Raw genomic sequence first — 19,553 nt, 5'->3', positions numbered from 1 at the left:
CTGTCACTTTTTTTTTTTACTTTACTTTTTTATTTCGTGGCCGGGGAGACGGGGCGCTCCCCGCCGGCCAGAATTTTGGCGGGGAGGGGCGGAGCGCCTCCCCACCCGCCAAGTATTTTGGGGGGAGAAACGGAGCGCCTCCCCCCCCGAAAAAAGCTGCGGGACCAGGTAAGGGACTTTCGTCCATCCCTGTCTTTCATTGATCTCACTCCTCTTTTTGCTGCTTTAACTCTTTTCACAGAGGAAAGTGAAGCAGAGCACAATGGTAATTTGATAGCTCATTATCTGTGATCTATATAAAAAAGGAACAAAGGGCATTCGCAAGCAGAGGGGGGTAATAAAGAGACAGATGCAAGTGCTTGGATTGAAATTGGGCCACATTTATTGAAATACTGCAAAGGGGAAAACCTAGGACAGGCACTGGACTGTGCCAGCTGCTACCTGGCACTATAATGGGCGAAAACATACATAGCCTGAGGAGTGGCATGACAGCATCGCTGCCCCTCAGGACTGCCCCTTCTGGGGGAGGTAGACCTTCCCCTGTCACCCCCTCCCAGGCTGCAAAGCTCCTGGGTGAGTGAGGTGAGTCAGTCTCACAGGCAACCCTTATCCCCCTGCCGAGCCTCAAAACCCGTTTGGGAGGCCTCAGGCGTCACCTGTCACCATAACAGTACCTCTGAATGTTCACCATCCCTCAGCTCATTCCCCCTTGCCCATCCTAGCTGCCACTGGGAGTGACAAGCCTATTGCTTATCAAACTCCTTCCACCTGCGCTGATAAACTTCTCACAGACCCCTTTACAGATCCGACAAAAATATGTCAATCACAGCATCAGACAGGTGCACACCATCCTGTCTGTAAAGCTCCCTCCTTGTCCAGATGACTTCCTGGTGAGTGATGATCCCATCACCATGCTTGTTTAGCCCCAAGGCTATTACCCAGATCCACTTTCTGATGGGCCCTCTCCATGGCCTTCTGGGTCAGAACATTCCGCACTTTATTCTTGTGAACACATGAGACCAAATTATGGTTATCCCCGGCTCACTGTTCCAGATAACTCAGAATCAGCCAAGGCCTGCAGAATGAGGCCCTTGCCTTCACACAACCAAGCCATTCCCCCCTAGATGCAGCACCAAAACCTGTGGGGGGACATGCACCTCACGTTGATGGAATAGAGTGGGGAGGGCACTCTCACCGCATACCATGTCTGCCGAGCCCCTGAACACGGGCACACTGGGACAGTCCGAGCTGGGATCCATAGCTTGACCTAAGACCTCTGACCATCCCTGAACACCGTGCTGTGTCCACATGAGCACATGCATGGGTTCACATCCATTCCATTGATCTAAAGGAGATAAAGGAGAACAGTAAGTAACAGAAAAGGAGAAGCTATTCCCTGGCATCAAGGAAAAGCCCACACGTAAGTCCTGAAGGCCTTGGAGTGCAACCTGCCCCCGCCTTCACTTGATCCTGTGAAAAAACCTGAAGACACGGCTGTAGGAGCAGCTCTAATTAGGGATGGCAGAGAATTCCGCCACGGATTCCAGTGAGGCCAGATTCTAAAGAATTCTAAAGGAATTCTAAAGAATCCGGCCCCCTGGAATCTGTGGCGGAACAGCCCCCGCCCCCCCCCCACGGAATCCACCCGGGATGGAACTTACCTGGGGCAGATGTGGAGGTGGCTCTGGCGGCGGCTGGTCTCCCGGCTGGCCACGGCCAGGCTGCTGCAGCCACCATTTGTGACCTTGCAGCCGTGATAGGCTACGTAAGTATTTACATAGCTTATCACGGCAAAGAACAGGGGCGCAAATGGCATAGCAGCCGCCATTTGCATCCCTGCTCTTTGCTGTGATAGGCAACGTAAATACTTACATAGCCTATCATGGCTGCTAGCAAGGACGCAAATGGCGGCCGCTACAACGGCCGCCATTTGCGGCCGCAGCAGCCTGGCCACGGCCGGAACTCTGGCTGTGGCCGGCCCTGCCAGTGGCTCTGTGGAATTGCTGCGGAGTGGAGCCGGCCAGGTCGGATTCCAGGGGGAGGGATGGAGCACCTCCCCCCGACCGTGGATGCCCCTGCGCAGAGCCAAGTAAGGGATTCGTACATCCCTAGCTCCAATGCTGAAAGAATGTGCCCTAGATCAGATTTCCTAGACTGAGAGTACTCAATGCCAGCTTAGTAACAGCCCAAAATTGATATAGTTAAATGGGGGGAAGCCATCTGAGGAAAAAGACTGGGCAATCTACCATCCCCTTTAGATGCAGGAAAGCAGCTAACTCCCTGATGGGGCATAATTCCTCTATTAGTGTAGGGAGAAGGAAAACCTCTGCGCCCCTAGCTAATTAGTCAGTTTTAAGTTTCCTGAACCAAATCCAGACAATATCATATTGCATTTGGGCGTCAAGTATCCCAGGGCCCAATCAGTTGCATCACATCTGGATGCCCAGACCAGCTTGGAGATTCTGAGGGCCCCAAAGAAAGCCATTAAGGTGGCCACATAAAACAATGACACCTTGGAAGTAGAGGTGCAGATTAATAGCCATAATGTCCGGAGTCATAAAGGAAATCTGGGGAAAGGGAATGCCTGGAGTCCGCAGTTGCAGGTGACATCCTGGCCCTGCCCTGGATGGCATGTCGCACACAGAAGCCTGTATCCTTGTGGCCACTGGGAGTGACAAGCCTAATGCTTAGTCTCACTCCCCCCTCCTGTGCTGAAGGGCTTCTCGCAGGCCCCTAGCTTATCCAACCAAGTTTGTCATCACCAAATTGGACAGCTCCTGCCTATAGGGCTCCCCCTGTGTCCTAATAATTTCCAGATGAGAGATGATCCCATCGCTATTCTGATATAGCCCAATGCCATCTCCCAGTTCACTTTCCGACAGGCCCTTTGCATGGCCCTCAAATTCCAAACATTCCTCCAATTAATTCAAAGAAGCAAGCAAGACCAATGCTTGTTATCCCTGGCCAACTGTGCCGTATGACCTGGGAATTGGCCAAGGCACACAGGATGAGGTCCTGCCCTTTCATACCAACAGGTTCTTCCCTCCTAGATGCAGCGCCAGAACCTGTGGGGGGAACCCGCACCAAACCATGATGGAATGGAATGGGAAGGAGGCACTCTCAGTGCATGCTGTGTCTGTCAAACCACTAACACATGCACACTGGAACAGCCCTCTCTGAGATCTGCAGCCTGACCTATAAGTAGGGATGGCGGAGAATTTCTCCCCGAATCTTCGGGGGGCTGAGCGCCAACCCCGAAATCGGCGGTGAAATTCTCCACCCCCCCGCCCCCCACCCAGGATGGGACTTACCTTTGGCGAATGTCCCTCCCGGTGGTGGGTCCCGGCGACGGTTCGTCAGCCTTTCGTTGGGGGCGGGGGCGGCAGCCCGTCTTCTGACCAGCCGCCGCCGCCGCCATTACAAAGTAAAGTGTAAAAAAAACACAAAACCCCGTGATAGGCTACGTAACGATTAACGCAGCCTATCACGGCTAGATTTCCAAAGTCAGCTGTGATAGGCTATGTAAATCGTTATGTAGCTTATTACGGGTAACTTTGAAAAAAAAAAGTGCATATGCAAATGGCGGCGCCCTATGGGCACCGCCATTTGCGTTCCTTAGTTGTAGGGGTGCACGAAAGTCACTTACCTGGTCTCGCAGCTTGCTTCGCGGTGGGGGGGAGGCGCTTTGCAGCTCCCCCCGAAGTTCAGGCTGGGGGGGGAGGCTTCCCTTCTCACCCGGCTGAAATTCAGGCCAGGGGGGAGGCTTCCCGCCTCGCCCGGCTGAAATTCAGGCTGGGGAGGAGGTGCCTCGCCTCGCCCGGCCGCGAAATAAAAAGTTAAAAAAAAAAACGCCACCGTGATAGGCTACGTGACGATTTACGTAGCCTATCATGGCTAGATCTGCAAAGTCAGCCGTGATAGGCTATGTTAATCGTCACGTAGCCTATCACAGGTGACTTTAAAAAAAAAAAGCGCGTACGCAAATGGTGGCCCCCATAGGGAGCCGCCATTCACGTTCCTTATTTGGTCGCTGTAGTCTACGTAAATGTTTACGTAGACTGCGGTGAAAATAAGGGCAACGCAAATAGCGTTACCCTTATTTTCGTGTAGTTAATTGTCACGTAGCCTATGACGGGGGCGTTTTTTTTTTTTTTACTTTTCTTGGAATGGCGGCGGCGGCAGCCGGTCAAAAGACTGGCTGCCTCCCCTGCCCCTGTCGAAGACCTGCCGAACCGCCACCGGGACCCACTGCCGGGAGGGACATTCGTGAGAGGTAAGTCCCATCCTGGGAGGAGGGCGGAGGGCAGGGGGGGTGCAGAGAATTTCTCCCTGAAACTACTTCAGGGGGCCGAATACGTTGGCACTCGGCCCCCCGAAGTTTCGGGGAGAAATTCTCCCCCATCCCTACTTATTTGGTCCTGGTAGTCTACGTAAAGATTTATGTAGACTACACCGTAGTCTACGTAAATCTTTACATAGACTACCGGGACCAAATAAGGAACGCAAATGGCGGTGCCCATAGGGCGCCGCCATTTGCGTACGCGCTTTTTTTTCCCCCAAAGTCACCCATGATAGGCTATGTAATGATTAACGTAGCCTATCACAGCTGACTTTGGAAATCTAGCCGTGATAGGCTACATTAATCGTTACGTAGCCTATCATGTTTTGTTTTTTTTTTTTAACTTTTTGTTTCGCGGCCGGGGAGATGGGGCGCTTCTCCCCGGCCTGAATTTCGGCCGGGCGAGGTGGGGTGCCTCCCCCCTTGGCCTGAATTTTGGCCGGGTGAGGCGGGATGCCTCCCCCCCTCGCCTGAACTTCGGGGGGAGAAGCGAAGCACCTCCCCCCCACCGCGAAGCACCCCTGCGAAAAGGTAAGTGACTTTCGTACATCCCTACCTATAAGCCCTCTGCCCAGCCCAACACAAGGGATGTCAGATAAATCCTCCACGGACCCCAATGACCCCCAAAACCACAAACGCCAATGGCGTAGCGCACGCCATTCGCAGCTGTAAAGCCCGTAGTTTACGGCTGCATTTAGCTTAATATAAGAGCTTTACGGCCGCAAATGGCGTACCAGACGCCATTTGCATCTGGAGTTAGCCCTCAGCCAGCAATACAGCACAACAATGGTGGCCATATTGCTGGCATTACAGAGCAGGCGGCAGCTCCACAGAATCGCAGTGAGGAGGATCTGGCCCCAGACGGTTCCGGAGGGAGGCGGAGGTGAGTTGTGCCATACCGCCACAGACTCCGGAGGCCGGATTGTATTGAATTCTATTTAATAGAATAGAATTCATTAGCATTCTATTCATCGGGTTGCTCGACGAATTCTCGAACCCCGAACTGTCCTCACATCATCCCTACAGGAGGCCCTTGTCCTCTGAGCCACGATATGCACCATGGCTTATCTAAATACATGACACTCAACAAGAACCTCTTAGCATGGTCTCTGGAAGTGCCGGCATCCAGGTACTAGACAAAACGTTGGCACTAGCATTCTACCCATCATTTATATGAGAAAACAGATATTACGCGGGAGGCGGTGCAAACTCAATACTACTACCTGATTCATAACATTCGGATTGCGGGAGGGCTGTGTTTTAATGACAAGAACGGAGGCCTGCCCTTCACACACAAGGAATTTAAAAATGGACTTTAAGCCTTGAATCGGCCCACATAGGCTATGCCACGTAGAAAAGAAGTTCGAATAATGGGATCTTGAGAGATCACCCGCAGTGTTCCTGAAAATTAACCCTAAAGCCCAGCCCACTGGAGGCGTCATAGTATGTTTGTAGCTCCACCTTGAAGATGAACTTGTGTTCCCGAAAAGGAAACACTGGTAATCACCAGAAAATTAAAACCCAACTGAAATCCTGGGGGTGGGGGGGGGCGGCTAACTCAATGGTGCGGGAGGCAAACCCCATTTATGGTACAACGCAGCCTCCACCAAAGGCCGGCATGGGACAGAAGTGATGCTGGTGAAATAAGGGCTCCGCCATTCCCTAAAGGGCATGAAGTGTGACATCTAGGGGTGCACGAAAGCCACTTACCTGGTCTCGCAGCTTGCTTCGCGGTGGGGGGGAGGCGCTTCGCTGCTCCCCCCGAAGTTCAGGCTGGGGGGGGAGGCTTCCCTCCTCGCCCGGCCGAAATTCAGGCCAGAAAGGAGGCGCCTCGCCTCGCCCGGCCACGAAATAAAAAGTTAAAAAAAAATGCCCCCGTGATAGGCTACGTGACAATTAATGTAGCCTATCATGGCTAGATCTGCAAAGTCAGCTGTGATAGGCTATGTTAATCGTCACGTAGCCTATCACGGGTGACTTAAAAAAAAAAAAGTGCGTACGCAAATGGCGGCCCCCATAAGGAGCCGCCATTCGCGTTCCTTATTTGGTCGCTGTAGTCTACGTAAAGATTTACGTAGACTACGGCGAAAATAAGGGCAACGCTTATTTTCGCCATAGTCTACGTAATCTTTATGTAGACTACAGAGACCAAATAAGGAACGCGAATGGCGGCTCCCTATGGGGGCCGCCATTAGCCGTGCGCGCTTTTTTTTTTTTTTTTAAGTCACCCATGATAGGCTACGTGACGATTAACGTAGCCTATCATGGCTGACTTTGCAAATCTAGCCGTGACAGGCTACGTTAATCGTCACGTAGCCTATACGGGGGCGTTGTTGTTTTTTTACTTTTATTGGAATGGCGGTGGCGGCAGCCGGTCAAAAGACCGGCTGCTGCCTCTGCCCCTGTCGAAGACCTGCCGAACCGCCGCCAGGACCCGCTGCCGGGAGGGACATTCGGGAAAGGTAAGTCCCATCCTGGGGGGGGGGTGCGAGGGGCGGGGGGGTGCGGAGAATTTCTCCCCGAAACTACTTCGGGGGGCCGAATACATTGGCACTCAGCCCCCCGAAATTTCGGTGAGAAATTCTCCCCCATCCCTAGTGACATCACAAGAGCACCTGTATAGGTCAACCTGCACTGCCCCCCAGGCATCTTGTAGGCACCATCGCTCTGAAGGCGCTCACAGAGTAAGAACAAACAAGGCCACACGCAGCAGACTTAACACCCTGCATGCTGTATCATTGAATATAAGTTTAACCAAATATACCTACTGTAGATAAATCTCTGATTCAGAGAAAAATGGGCCTGACCCTAGTCCTGGAACGAAACCCAGAAGCTTTTTAAAATGCAAGTTACGAAGCACACTGTATTCTCCTGCCACAGAACCACTACAAAACCATGTGAGGGGCTCGGTTCCAACTGGGGAGGGCCCTTTTGGATAGGGCTATTACACCGTGCCAGCCTTTCTGTCCCTGTTTATAGGGCCTTGTTCCATTACTTTCCACTCCTCGGATGGGGGAAGAGAACGTCTACCCGCTCCCCCCTCCGAAACTTCTTCGGTAGCTGGCAGTAGACAGCATCAGATAGGTGGTCGCATTGACAGTTGGAATTCTGTCTTTACAGACCCTAGCAATTCGGGCTTCCCTCCTTGAGGGGGAATGGGTTTGTACAATTGGGCAAGGTCACATGCATCCCATCTATATCCCAGCCTCATGTAATGTGCGCAGGTAAGCAAAGGTCGTGCAAGCACAAGACCCTTCACACCTAAATCCTGTTTTACTGTGGTGAAGGTATAAATAGCCTGGCATTGTTCTGCCACTGCAGACACTGGGAGAGGGCAGGTGCAGGGGAGGGGTTAATCCTGTGACACTAAAGTTAACGGCTGGCGGTGGGCAAAGGCGCCATCGCTCCTGTAAGTACAAGCTGCCCGCTGGCTCCCTGACGCTGATGCCGCTGTCGCCACCGCCAAAAAGAAGATGCTGCTGCAATCCCCGCCAAGGCAAAAACCCCGGGCAATCCTCAGCGCAGGAGGAGACGTGGTGCCGGGAGGCCCTGCTGCTGCCGATCAGGCCATCGTCACTGCCCCTTCTCTTAGCAGCTGCATCTTAGACTCCCAGCTGTCCATGGAGGCTCAGGTGTCAGCTGTGAGCCGGACAGTGCTGTACCAACTCCATCTGATACGGTGGCTGCGCCCCTACCTTCCTGACCATCTGCTCCCATCGGTAGTACATGCCCTGGTCTCCTCTCGTTTAGACTACTGTAATGCACTCTATGTGGGGTTACCTTGAAGATGGTTTGGAAGCTGCAGCTGGTACAGAACGTGGTGGCTCGCCTGATTAAAGGCAGCTGCTGGTGAGATCGCATCACTCCAGTGCGAAGGAGCTGCACTGGCTACCAGTTGTTTTCCGGGCCAAATTCAAGGTGTTGGTTTTGACCTTTAAAACCCTATGCGGTTCCGGCCCAGCCTATCTTAAGGAGCACCTCCAGCAACACCACATAGGCCGCTCAACAAGATCAGCCTCGGATGGCCTTCTCTCTGTCCCATCAGCCAGGACAGCTAGACTGGTGGGGACTAGGGAGAGGGCCTTCTCTGTGGTGTCCCCCACTCTGTGGAACTCCCTCCCCAGGGAACTCCGCCATGCCCCCTCATTAATGAGCTTCCGCCACGCATTAAAATCATGGTTGTTCAGTCAAGCATTTGGGGTGGGCTTGGGTAATTTTAGAAATGTGATGTTTTTAATGTTGAATTTTATTGTATAAACTGTTTTTATTGTTGTACATCACCCAGCATGGCTGGGTGACTGGCAGATGGGCGATTAATAAATTTAATTAATAATTAAATAAATCTAAATATCTCTGTTTGACAGTTTACATACCTTACTGAAGCCAGATATGTTTAGGATCACAGCCCACTATATAATACAGCTTATAAATTAAATGAATTGTTATAAAGCACGGAATGGAAGTACATAAGTAGTTAGGATCATAGATAATTATTAACATACGCTTAGATGTTTTCCCCAGTTGCTAACTATTGATCATTATTGGAAAATATATTATACATTTAGCAATAATTTATACAACCTTATAATTGTATATATTGTAATAATTTATATAAAACCAGTTGAGAAAGTACAGTAGCTACAGACAGTGGAGAAGCAAGAACCAGCCTTCTCTATTCACATCTTCCACAGATGTCCTCTTCTGTTCCTTCTCCCTTACCCCTATCTTCCACTCTCTCTTTTCTTTACCCCCTCTCTAAGTCTTCCCCTTTCCTCTCTTTCCTTTATGTCCTGTCTCCACATTTGTCTTTCCTCCAGACAAAGAATCATCCAGGGCAGAGACAACAATGAGCACCCATTAATTGTTACACAAGCTGCAACATAGCTTGCAGGAATTAATAGGACCAGCCGAAGTCACGTTACATATACAAACTGCATGTTCAGGAACATATGGGACCTCCATACTTTCATAGCCTGCATAGTCGATTATTCATTAAACCTGGAGGAGGATCATATGTCTGAAGGATGTGCTCTGTTCTGTGAGATCCTGTAGTCTTTTAGCACTAATAACTAAAGACCTCTGGCTAGGCCTAGCACTATGGGAAATATTTCCAGAGATTAGTAAAGCCCATTGTAGTGGACTAAATATGGCTAAAAGGCCATTAATTCCATGGAACCCAGAAATCCAGTAATGTAGAGCGAGATTCACCTGATCAAATTTTTTCATCAGGTGCAACATGACTTTTTGTTGTTTTTTCTCCATCGGGATTTGCATTTAGATATGATTCATTATGCAAACTTGCCATAAATCATGTATAAATATGTATAAAAATAACTTGGAATGAGAGATGGTGGAAGAATTTGAAGGGGGATGGAGCTTGAAATGGAAACTGCCTCTTTTCAAAAAGTCTGTTCCAATATGAGGTGAGACTAGCACTACTGATACTCAGTCTAGTCTTAATTTCCCTCATATTGGGGTTCACATCCATATAGAAAGAAAGGGAGGGTGTAGGTGTTCATGCAGTGTGGTATCAGAAAGGGAGGATGGGAGGAGGAGGTTTTTCTAGCAGAGATTATATCTGTCTATTTAAGTCTGTGTCAGTTTCACATGTGTTCAAAGTTCATACTATTCCATTTTCTCATTAGTTGGCAAACATTTACATTTATATTCGTTTGCTTTCCCACTAACATAAACATTTTTGTTGGCAATTTTCCCCCAAATACAAATTTTTGTATACCATTTTTCTGAATATATGCTTTTTCATGCAGTTTCCCCTAATATACACATTTTTGGAGCCAAGAACTGCATTGCAAAATGTGGAGAAATGAGTAATCTTTAAAAAATGCATCAGTTCCACATATTGCTTTGGGAAGTATGAATTAGACTGGTTGATTTAAAATTGTGAACCAAATTAAATTCTCCATCCCTATTTTCTACTTGCTTTTTTATTTCTGTTCTTTTTGTGACCACTTCAAAATATTCAAGGGTTATTTTGAGTACTCAGAAGGAAATATTGCAAAAAAGCTATTGAAAATAGAAGTCAAAGAGGAACTCACACATCCCCAGCCATACTAAGTTTTTAATTTTTAATTTTGTAGTTATATGTAATTTTGTAACTTTATTCTATAATTATTTGACTGTCTACTTTGGGTAGAAATTGCTTATGTCCGATTTTAAAAGATTCCCCAAAACTGTCTTTATTTCAGACTAAACAACATGAATTTTTATACACAGGCATTCAAAGAGCAGTGGAAGATCATGCTATCACGACTCAAAGATCCTTGGAAAAATTGTAGTTTTTACTTTGCACATAATTATCATTCAAGAAGAAAATAAAAAAAAACACACACTTTCAAAAGTGGTGATTCCCCCCCTCCAGGAGGGATAGCGATGGCGGGGGGCGGGGGATGACAGCCTTTTTGTGAGAAATCTACTGTTGGTCATATCAGTTTTAAATTAGGGTGGCTAGATCTTGAACTCCATCTCTTAGAAGTGTGGAACCAATCTACAAGCTTTTTATATGGTTTACTGTATTCCACTGAAGAAAAATAAAGCAAATCGAAAGTTGAAAGATTTTTTTTAATGGAAGTATTTCAGCATTTCCTCTTCATCAAAAGAAGGATAAATTATAAATTAGGGGACAGATATTGAATGATGCCCATAGAATTCTGATTGGCTGAGATAATATTTATTTTGGTGCACATCAGACACAAAGTGATTTGTGAATAAAAAAACAAATAGATACTTTCTTAGAGTCTCCTTGAAGGTTCAAACAATGATTTGCTACAGAATTCCTAGGAACATCTGACTGAGTTTACATGAACATGGGGATCTGACCTAAACGTTATTGTTTCTCTCTTAATTGTCACTTTATAGTTCACAGAAGGTTTGACAGCCATAGAAATAGATGTAAATGCTGTATAATTGTGTAACAAAAGATAGTTTCATTAAGGCAATCATGGGCACATTTTAACTCACATTAGGTTGTTTTGTAGGGCTATGGAGGATATATTGCATCAATGATTCTAAAGTCCAATGAAAGGCTTTTCAAGTGTGGAGCTGTGATTGCACCAATTACAGACATGAGGTTGTATGGTAAGTATTTTGTATACATCAGTCTTTTCCCTATACAGGTGGCTCATTTTTCCACCTCTGTGAGATAGTTGAGACATTACATAAAATTTGAAGACAGATGTGGCAAATAGTGCTCACTAGAGGGGACTTGGTAAATTCTGTACCCAGTTTGCCTCACTTCTTAGTTAATATAATTGGGTCCATAAATGTTAACACACCTCAACTGAAAACAATTTAATAGAAATAATTGTCTCCTCTTTCCCACATACAGCATCAGCTTTTTCAGAAAGATACCTAGGCATTCCATCTAAGGAAGAAAATGCTTATCAGGTGAGCAAGATCAGTGATTGATGTTTATGGGGTGACAGGGACCTTTGAAATGTAAATCAGTCACAGATGTGTACAAGTGTCTGTGTTTCTTTCCTAAAGGCATCCAGTGTACTACACAATATTCATGGCTTTAAGGAAGAAAATTTGTTAATCGTCCATGGGACAGCTGATAGTAAGTACAGTTCCATTTGCAGTTGCAGCTTGTCACACGAACTTCAGAGAAAGATAGGCATGGAGCACGATGAGTGGTGTTTTTTTTTTTTTATAATGCTTTATCTGCCCCTGGAGATCCAGTTGTCAGACTCAATTGACAGTTTTAGATCTGAACAGATGATATTTCTCTTAACTGAATATTTGTAACTCTTAGCAGCTGTAGGTACCAATTTGTTTAAATCTTATAGAACATGATGACATTGGTAGAAGGCAACATATATTAATAACTGACAACATCAATATTTAATCAGCTTTTGAAATTATTCCCGATTCCGGTATTGGTAAAATATCAATGTCAGGGAAAAAACTATAGCATACAATAGCTTATACAAAATTAACCTTTTCAGTACATTTATAGCAGCTTACCAAAGACTTGTAAAGTGTTTTTCTGATGGGCTATATTTTTAGGCTGTCCCTGTGGCTTCCATTCAATCCCGTATCTCACCACAACACAAGACCTCAACTACATGAAAAATGCTTTTATCTCAAACACGTATACAAGGATACACATAATATATTAAACACCATGCATGTAGAAAACACATAATAATATATTCAGAAGAAACTGGATGATGGATTACCAGTACACATCCATTTTGACAGTCTTTATAAAGTTCACATTCTAAATTCTGATTCCTTGAGAAAAACCTTTCTGTTGGAATCCAGTTGTGTTGTTATCAAATGGAAATCCTCCCACACCTCCAGCAATACTTGTGCTCTTCCAGCTATAAAATTGTCTACAAGAGATGCAGAGATGCCATAACATGCAATTATATCACACATGATAATAACAACTCAAATAACACTTATCACCCGAATGTCAAACAAGCTTATATCATGCCAAAGCCTTTGAGACTATTTCTTCCTGTTCTTAATTCTAAGATAACATCAACACAAGGAAAGAATAAATACAGCATCACACTCAGCTGAACTTATTACAGATGTACTAATCACTCTCTTAACAAGACTGAAGTTTTAATAACATAACTGATGGTTTAACTGTACAACATAATTCTTTCCCCTTTTCCTTCACCCTCTTTCTCCCGCATAGCACCTGAAGTGATATGCAAGATTGGGAACCTGTGATCCTCCAGCTGTTGTTGGATTCCTGCTTTTCTCAGCCTCAGCCAGCATGGGAGTAGCAGTCAAACAACATCTGGGAGGTGACAGGTTCTCCACCCCTGCCCTATCACCTCCTGTCTGCCTTGCAAATGCAAGCCTGACTCAACTTAGAGTTGTGGCAGTGTTGGCACTTTCATATCCAACACTTGGACAGAGATCCTGTTGAGAACAGAGTGAAAAAAGACACAGTGATTCTCATTTCCATCAAGTTTCTCAGTATTCCTGCTCATGTGTGTGCATCCCCTTTATGGAAAAAGAAGATCTTAGAAGCCAAGCATGACAAAGAGTTGAAAAATGGGACCTAACTTTTAACAAACACGAATATTATATGAATGACTGGGTTCTTCATTCATATTATCTAGTATAGTTACATGGTTGTATCTTAGAACTGAGCTTTTCTGCATTAGGATATTTATTTATTCATGTTGCATACAAATAAATAAATAAATGCTGCTGCTATTCTCGGTTAGCTGTTTGTTCCTCTGAGTAGTGTTTATCCATCCTGAAACAGGAATTCAATGGAAGACCATTGAAAATATGCATTCGCACACACACTTATGGGCAGTTTCGAAAGAAAGTCTTCTTCATTTTACGTGGCTATCCCCCGTGGCCTAGAATCATGGCCTAGTTCAGATGTCATGTTCTTGGTCTAATAAAACATGCTTTATTATACTAGGAATGAGCCTACTCTCTTCTCCTGTTCCCTCCCCCCCTTGAGTGCCCAGCTTTGAAAAAGTCATCCTAGGCCAGATCTACACTTTGTCTCGTATCATTACAATCCCATCATGGTAACGCTGGATCTTTCTTGCTCATTTATACCTCGTAGGACACACAATGACATTTGTTGCGGGATTTTGGATAATGTGGAATACAAAGCAGGAAAAAACATTATGAAAGCGGTATACAGAATGTGTAATGTGCCCCAACAGTTATCAGTGCACTTCAGTACCGCTATAAAGCAGTAGTGTATAGATCTAGCTCTAGCTTTGTGAATACCAGTTTCCCATTATGTCCAAACTGGAAACTTTTTAAAAAATTAAAGGTTCTTTCCAACCCAAGATTTCAAACCTGGATCAGATCCTCACTTGGAGAGAACTCTTAAATCACAGTTTCCCAGTTTGGATGTGACAGGAAATTGTGGTTTAAGAATCTACTGCTTGTGGTTAAGCATCTGATACTTCAGGTGGCCACCTCACTCTGCCTAATGAGAGGGCTGGCCCAGAATGAGGGCTTGATATCTATAGGATGGAGTGGGAGATGAGTTTAATAACCAGACCATACTTCAGAACTCAAAACCAGCTAATATTTATAGTTGTTGTTGTACAGATCAGTACTCTGCACTTCATAATGTTCTGAATCTTTGAAAATAGCACATTAAAAGAATAATATCTGCATTAATATAATGCGTTTTGAATGTTCAGAGTGTTTAACATATATTATATCAGTAATCCGTACACTAACACTGTTAAATAGTATTATCCTCCATATTCCAGGTTGGGTATGCATATGAAAGAGGGACATGGACTGCAGTCATATACACATTTATCTGGAAGTTCACTCTACTAAACTTTAAAGGGACTTACTTCTGAGTAGATGCATAAGATTGTGCTGTAAATTACCTAAGGCCATCTAATGAGTTCATGGCTTAGGTGAGATTTGAATGAGCCTACTTTCTTAGCCACTATGCTATAGCTGTTCTCATGCAGGAATATATCCCCCCAGATTCTAGGAAAGGGTATTATCACGTGCATATTTGAGTTGCTTAACAGATAGAAAAAAGCATTTAAACTGAAGTCTAGATTATGTTGCAGCTAATCTGTAAGATTCCTGCATTGAGCAGGGGGTTGGACTCGGTTTTATAGGCCCCTCCCAACCCTACTATTCTATGATTCTGTGATTCTATGATCTGATTCACATTAATAATGCCTTTCACTAACACACACATGTTGTTTCATAGCTAAAGTCCATTTCCAGCATTCAGCAGAATTAATTAAACATCTAATAAAAGCCGGAGTGAATTATACTATGCAGGTACGTAATATTCAGGAACCTCTGTAGCTTAGTGCATCTTTCAATGTGTTTTAATTTTAACCAGTTTTAGAAGGTTTATTATGCTCTTCCTTTTCCTTGCAGGTATTTGAAGCACATACCATTGCAAAATAGTATCATCTTTATCTAGTATATGTATACTATTTGAATACCTTCAAATAATACCTTCAATATAATGTATCTATACAAAATATAAAGTCGAATTGAGATTTAGGCCCATACAACTAGGCTAGCAGAAGCCAACTGGGCTCCCTGCCTCCTCCCCTGCCTCCTCCCCTGCCCTTTGTAGCTGGCATAAAGGGAACCATGACAGCTACCCTCCGTGCTCTGAAAACAGAGTGCAGAGATGGGGAAAAGGGGGTGTTTCTGGGGGTGAGGAGGAGACTGGTGTGGCTGTAGTATGCTGTTTCCTATGGCTGCCCCAGCCTCCTTCCCCCCACCCCCCCGGCACTGCTGCTAGACGGACCAAATCACCCATAGTGAAAATGCAGGGCAGCTGGAGTGTGGAGGCAAAGATTGCTTCTGCTGTCCTCCCAACCTGCATTGGCTACTCGGCAGCCTCTGAGTTCGGAGGCTACCAACTATCCACATAGGATGGCACCCTAAATGAATTATTTTGTATAGAACGTCTAAACATTTTTTGAACGTTTAGGTAGAAAAATAATCTTATATAAATATATATTTTGTAATTTTTTAAATCAAAAGTGTTTGCATATTATTATTTTGAAGTTGTACAGTGTTTGAAAAAAAGCATATTCATTTTGCAATTAATATTCTGCTTTTTAAAAAAGTGTTGGTTATATTTGTACTATTTCTATAATAGAGAATGGGTTGGATTTAGTTTTAGGTACATGTAACTGGGCTGGCCCACCACTTACTCTGCCCAGCAGTCCCTCTGGCTTTACTCAAGGTTGGAGCCCTTTCTCCAGTCTCATAGCCAGGAAACTGAACCATGATACGGCCCCCCAAATGGTATCTATGGACCATAAGATTGCTCTTCCCAAAATGTTTTCCAGAAATGAGGAGCCATTGTTATATCTGTTTTTAAAACTCTCCATGTTTCTTATCTATGGTTGACCAGGATGCAGCTAGTTACATCATGTTTTACTGCTATCATTATGTTGATAATCATGTCTTCAGGTAGTAAATGTAGAGGCAGAAATCTGAGATTGAACACCCGGATCATTATCAGGACTCATTTTCATATGTAAATACTAATAGCCATATACAGTCCTACCCAGTATGTGAGTGAAACATAATCAACTGTTTGCCAACAGAACAAACCTTTGGATGAGTTTATAATTCATATTAGATCCACATCTTCACCAGGTTGTATATCAGGCTGATCTAAGGACTTCAGTTGTTTCCAGCTATACTTGATTCAAGCTGAGCATTTATTTATCTAAACCATCTTGAAAATCTGAATCAGAAAGGCATTTAAATAAAAATGTGAAAATGCATTTAGTGCTAAAGCTTTCAGTTCAGGCTATTAAATGCTGGTTTAAAATATCAAGAATATTATTTTGGGTTTGAATTTTATGAGCTTTCAATGAAGCTGTAACATTGCTTAATACATTCACTCTGTGTTGATGTAAAAGCATTTAAAACAAATAAAAGAATCCCATATCATCTGGTTTTTAAAGTCTGTTTCTTTTTACTTTTCCTCGCCTAGATCTATCCAGATGAAGGTCATTACATCACATCAGAGAAGAGTAAATACCACCTTTATAGCACAATTCTTGGCTTCTTTAGTGCTTGTTTAAAGGAGGAAGCACCCATTTTATCACAGGAACCAGAGGAAGATGAATAAGGAAGCCTATTTGTACAGAACTGAGGAGACTTTCAGTGATGCTCACTAAAACCATAAATAAAGTGACTATAAGAGAGCAGATTCTGTGGAAGCCCAAGGGCAGCTAAAGGATATACCAGTGGAACAGCACATTTTGTGACAATGAGCTAATAAACTGGGATTTGAATACAAAAGTCCAAATGTATTACCAAGGGACAAAACATATACCTTTGTGGAAGGCCAAAGGTCGGATGCAGTTTCCTGGAAGAAATTAATTTTGCATAAGAGTAGGATTAGTGCATGTTGATTCTGTTAAGACTCACTGTTTGTTCTGTATGTAGGTGCTCTGTTTTTTATTTAAAATGCACATAATTTCTCAATTTCAGCATAAATTCAGCATAATGCACACCTGTCATAAGTATTAAGGCCACTAATATTTGAACAGGACAGCTGCTGTCTAACACTCTATTGTAACTTTACAATAAGTGCAATTTTTTTCACTGCCAAGCATCAAAATATTAAGGAAATTTTATTCTGTTTCAGCTTACATGGGGGAAAAAAAATACCAGATAGGTTGGGTAACAAATATATGTATTGGTTTGAATTTTTTTCTCCCAAAATTTCAGACATTCAGTATTATTATGGTACCAACTATAAATCAGTAAGCAGAATTTTGGTACTATACTCTTGGACTTTCTGTATATACACAAGACGCCTTTCACATACAAAAAGGTTTGTGTGCTTGAACATTTTTTTCAAGCCATAGTTACAGCTATGTTTAAAACAGTATCAACAACTAAAATAATTCCCCAGTTAAAAGTTGTATCTTTTTATTTACTAAGAAACGTTTGGGTTGTGTTTTTTTCGTATTGTTTACAGTAGTCAATAGTTGCTGGTTACACTCTAATTTTAGAATATGCTACTTTGTCACATGTAAATTAGATACATGAATATTAAATTATAGTTTCAGATAAAGAAATTTTATTAACAATGTAATGCCATTGAGTAATACTTTGATGAAATCTTTTGTGAAGCTGTTTCTTGCCTTTTCTCTTACAGATGGGCTGAGATTCCATTCTGAACTTCAATAGTAGCACATCACAGAATTGTTTCAGTCTTTATTTGGTGGCTCACAGCTGCCCATTAAGTCTCTTACATGAAAGATTTAAATTCAGTCGAGTAACTGGGAAATGATTTTTTTTCCATTTGTTCCCAAGGATTCCTTAAGATAAATGAAATTTTATTTTATTAAGGTGAAAACCTTGAAGTGCATCCATATATTTGTCAAGGTGAATAAATGCATGTTTAGACAGAAAGAAGTCCTACAACTCCCAGCATTCCTCAGCTAGCATAAAAAAGTATGGGTGGCATGGGAATGCTGGGAGCTGTATGACTTTTTTTCTGTCTAAACATGCACAGGCTTGCGCCCCTACAGCCCTAGAAATGACACTCTGAAATAAATAATCCAGTCAGCTTTGGCAATCAGAATATTAACATTCATTATTGAAGCCAAGTGCTTTATTCACTTCATTTTAGATATAGTCCAAGGGATACTGGTCTTTCAAAATGTGAATCTCACAGACAATTGCCTTTATTTATTTATTTGTGCCTAAGAGGTTTTTATTAATACTTTCCAGTTTGAAGGACAGCCTCCAAAAGTAACATTATTCATTTCAGCATACTTCTGAAAGCAATTTCAAATTTATTGTATTGAAAAATCCATATTTTTCCTATAATAATAACAGCAATTACTTATAAGCAAAATGTATGGCCACAGTAGCATTTTAAGTCCCACTAATTTATTTTAAGTCTCATTGCTTAATTCCCTTCTACTGCAGTTAGCTGGACTTAGTTAAACATTCTTCATTGTTGCTGTTTTGTGTCCATGAACCTTTTAAATTAATATTTTCCCCTTACCTAGTTTGTTCTGCAACAACTGGAGCTTTTTAGGCATGTATGTTGTTTTAAAAGTCATATTCTTAATGGAAGACTCATTGAAGTTTCTTCTGAATTTTAAACATTTGAATGTTAGCTGTACTTGATGATGTAACAGGTATTACGCAGAAAGGTGAAAGGAATTACTTTTTTCAGCAACAAAAGTAGATGCTCACACTAATTTAGGTGATATTACCTGTGAAATAGAATTTATGATATAATCATTATATAATTTATAGAACTCCAGATACAAAGATATATTTGTTTGGTCTGCCTGGAAATCACCATGAACCTGGTTCTCATAATCCCGTCCACCCATCAAACAGTGCTAGGCATGATACATGTACATATGTTCAAACATGCACAGATTCCCTTCACATATTAGTTCTCAAAACAAGGATAGGAAACATTTTCAAAGCCACTCGGTAATTTAAACCTATGGATCAATGTTGGCCTCATTAGGTCATTTACACTGCAATCCTATACATGTATACTCAGAAGTAAGTCTCATTTCATTCCATGGAGCTTACTCCCAGGTAAGTGGGTTTAAGATTGTAGACTTAGGGCACAATCTTATCCAGATAGGTGGCCGCCTCTGAACTCAGAGGCGGCTACCTATCCAATGCAGAGCAGGAGAAGCACGTAGGGGATTGTTCCCTCCACGCTTCTTCTGCTCTGCATTTGTGGCTAGACAGCTGATTG

General features: G+C 43.5%; 1 protein-coding gene across 1 annotated transcript in view; it reads left to right on the top strand.

The window, feature by feature from the left end:
* Positions 1 to 18,016, top strand: part of DPP10 (dipeptidyl peptidase like 10) — a 561,648-nt gene extending 543,632 nt beyond the window's left edge. Inside the window, exons 22-26 of the mRNA XM_084808348.1 lie at positions 11,335 to 11,434; positions 11,685 to 11,743; positions 11,843 to 11,915; positions 15,036 to 15,109; positions 16,800 to 18,016. Coding sequence (XP_084664474.1) covers positions 11,335 to 11,434; positions 11,685 to 11,743; positions 11,843 to 11,915; positions 15,036 to 15,109; positions 16,800 to 16,937 — 444 coding nt within the window. The 3' untranslated portion in view covers positions 16,938 to 18,016. The remainder of the gene's footprint in view (positions 1 to 11,334; positions 11,435 to 11,684; positions 11,744 to 11,842; positions 11,916 to 15,035; positions 15,110 to 16,799) is intronic.
* Positions 18,017 to 19,553: the final 1,537 nt, after the last annotated feature.

This window comes from Heloderma suspectum, chromosome 1, assembly GCF_057233095.1.
Source record: "Heloderma suspectum isolate Gila_16-S chromosome 1, 16-S_ref, whole genome shotgun sequence".
Lineage (NCBI taxonomy): Eukaryota > Metazoa > Chordata > Lepidosauria > Squamata > Helodermatidae > Heloderma > Heloderma suspectum.
The sequence above is the reverse complement of the archived record's forward strand: the minus strand, read 5'-3'. Positions and strand labels throughout refer to the sequence as shown.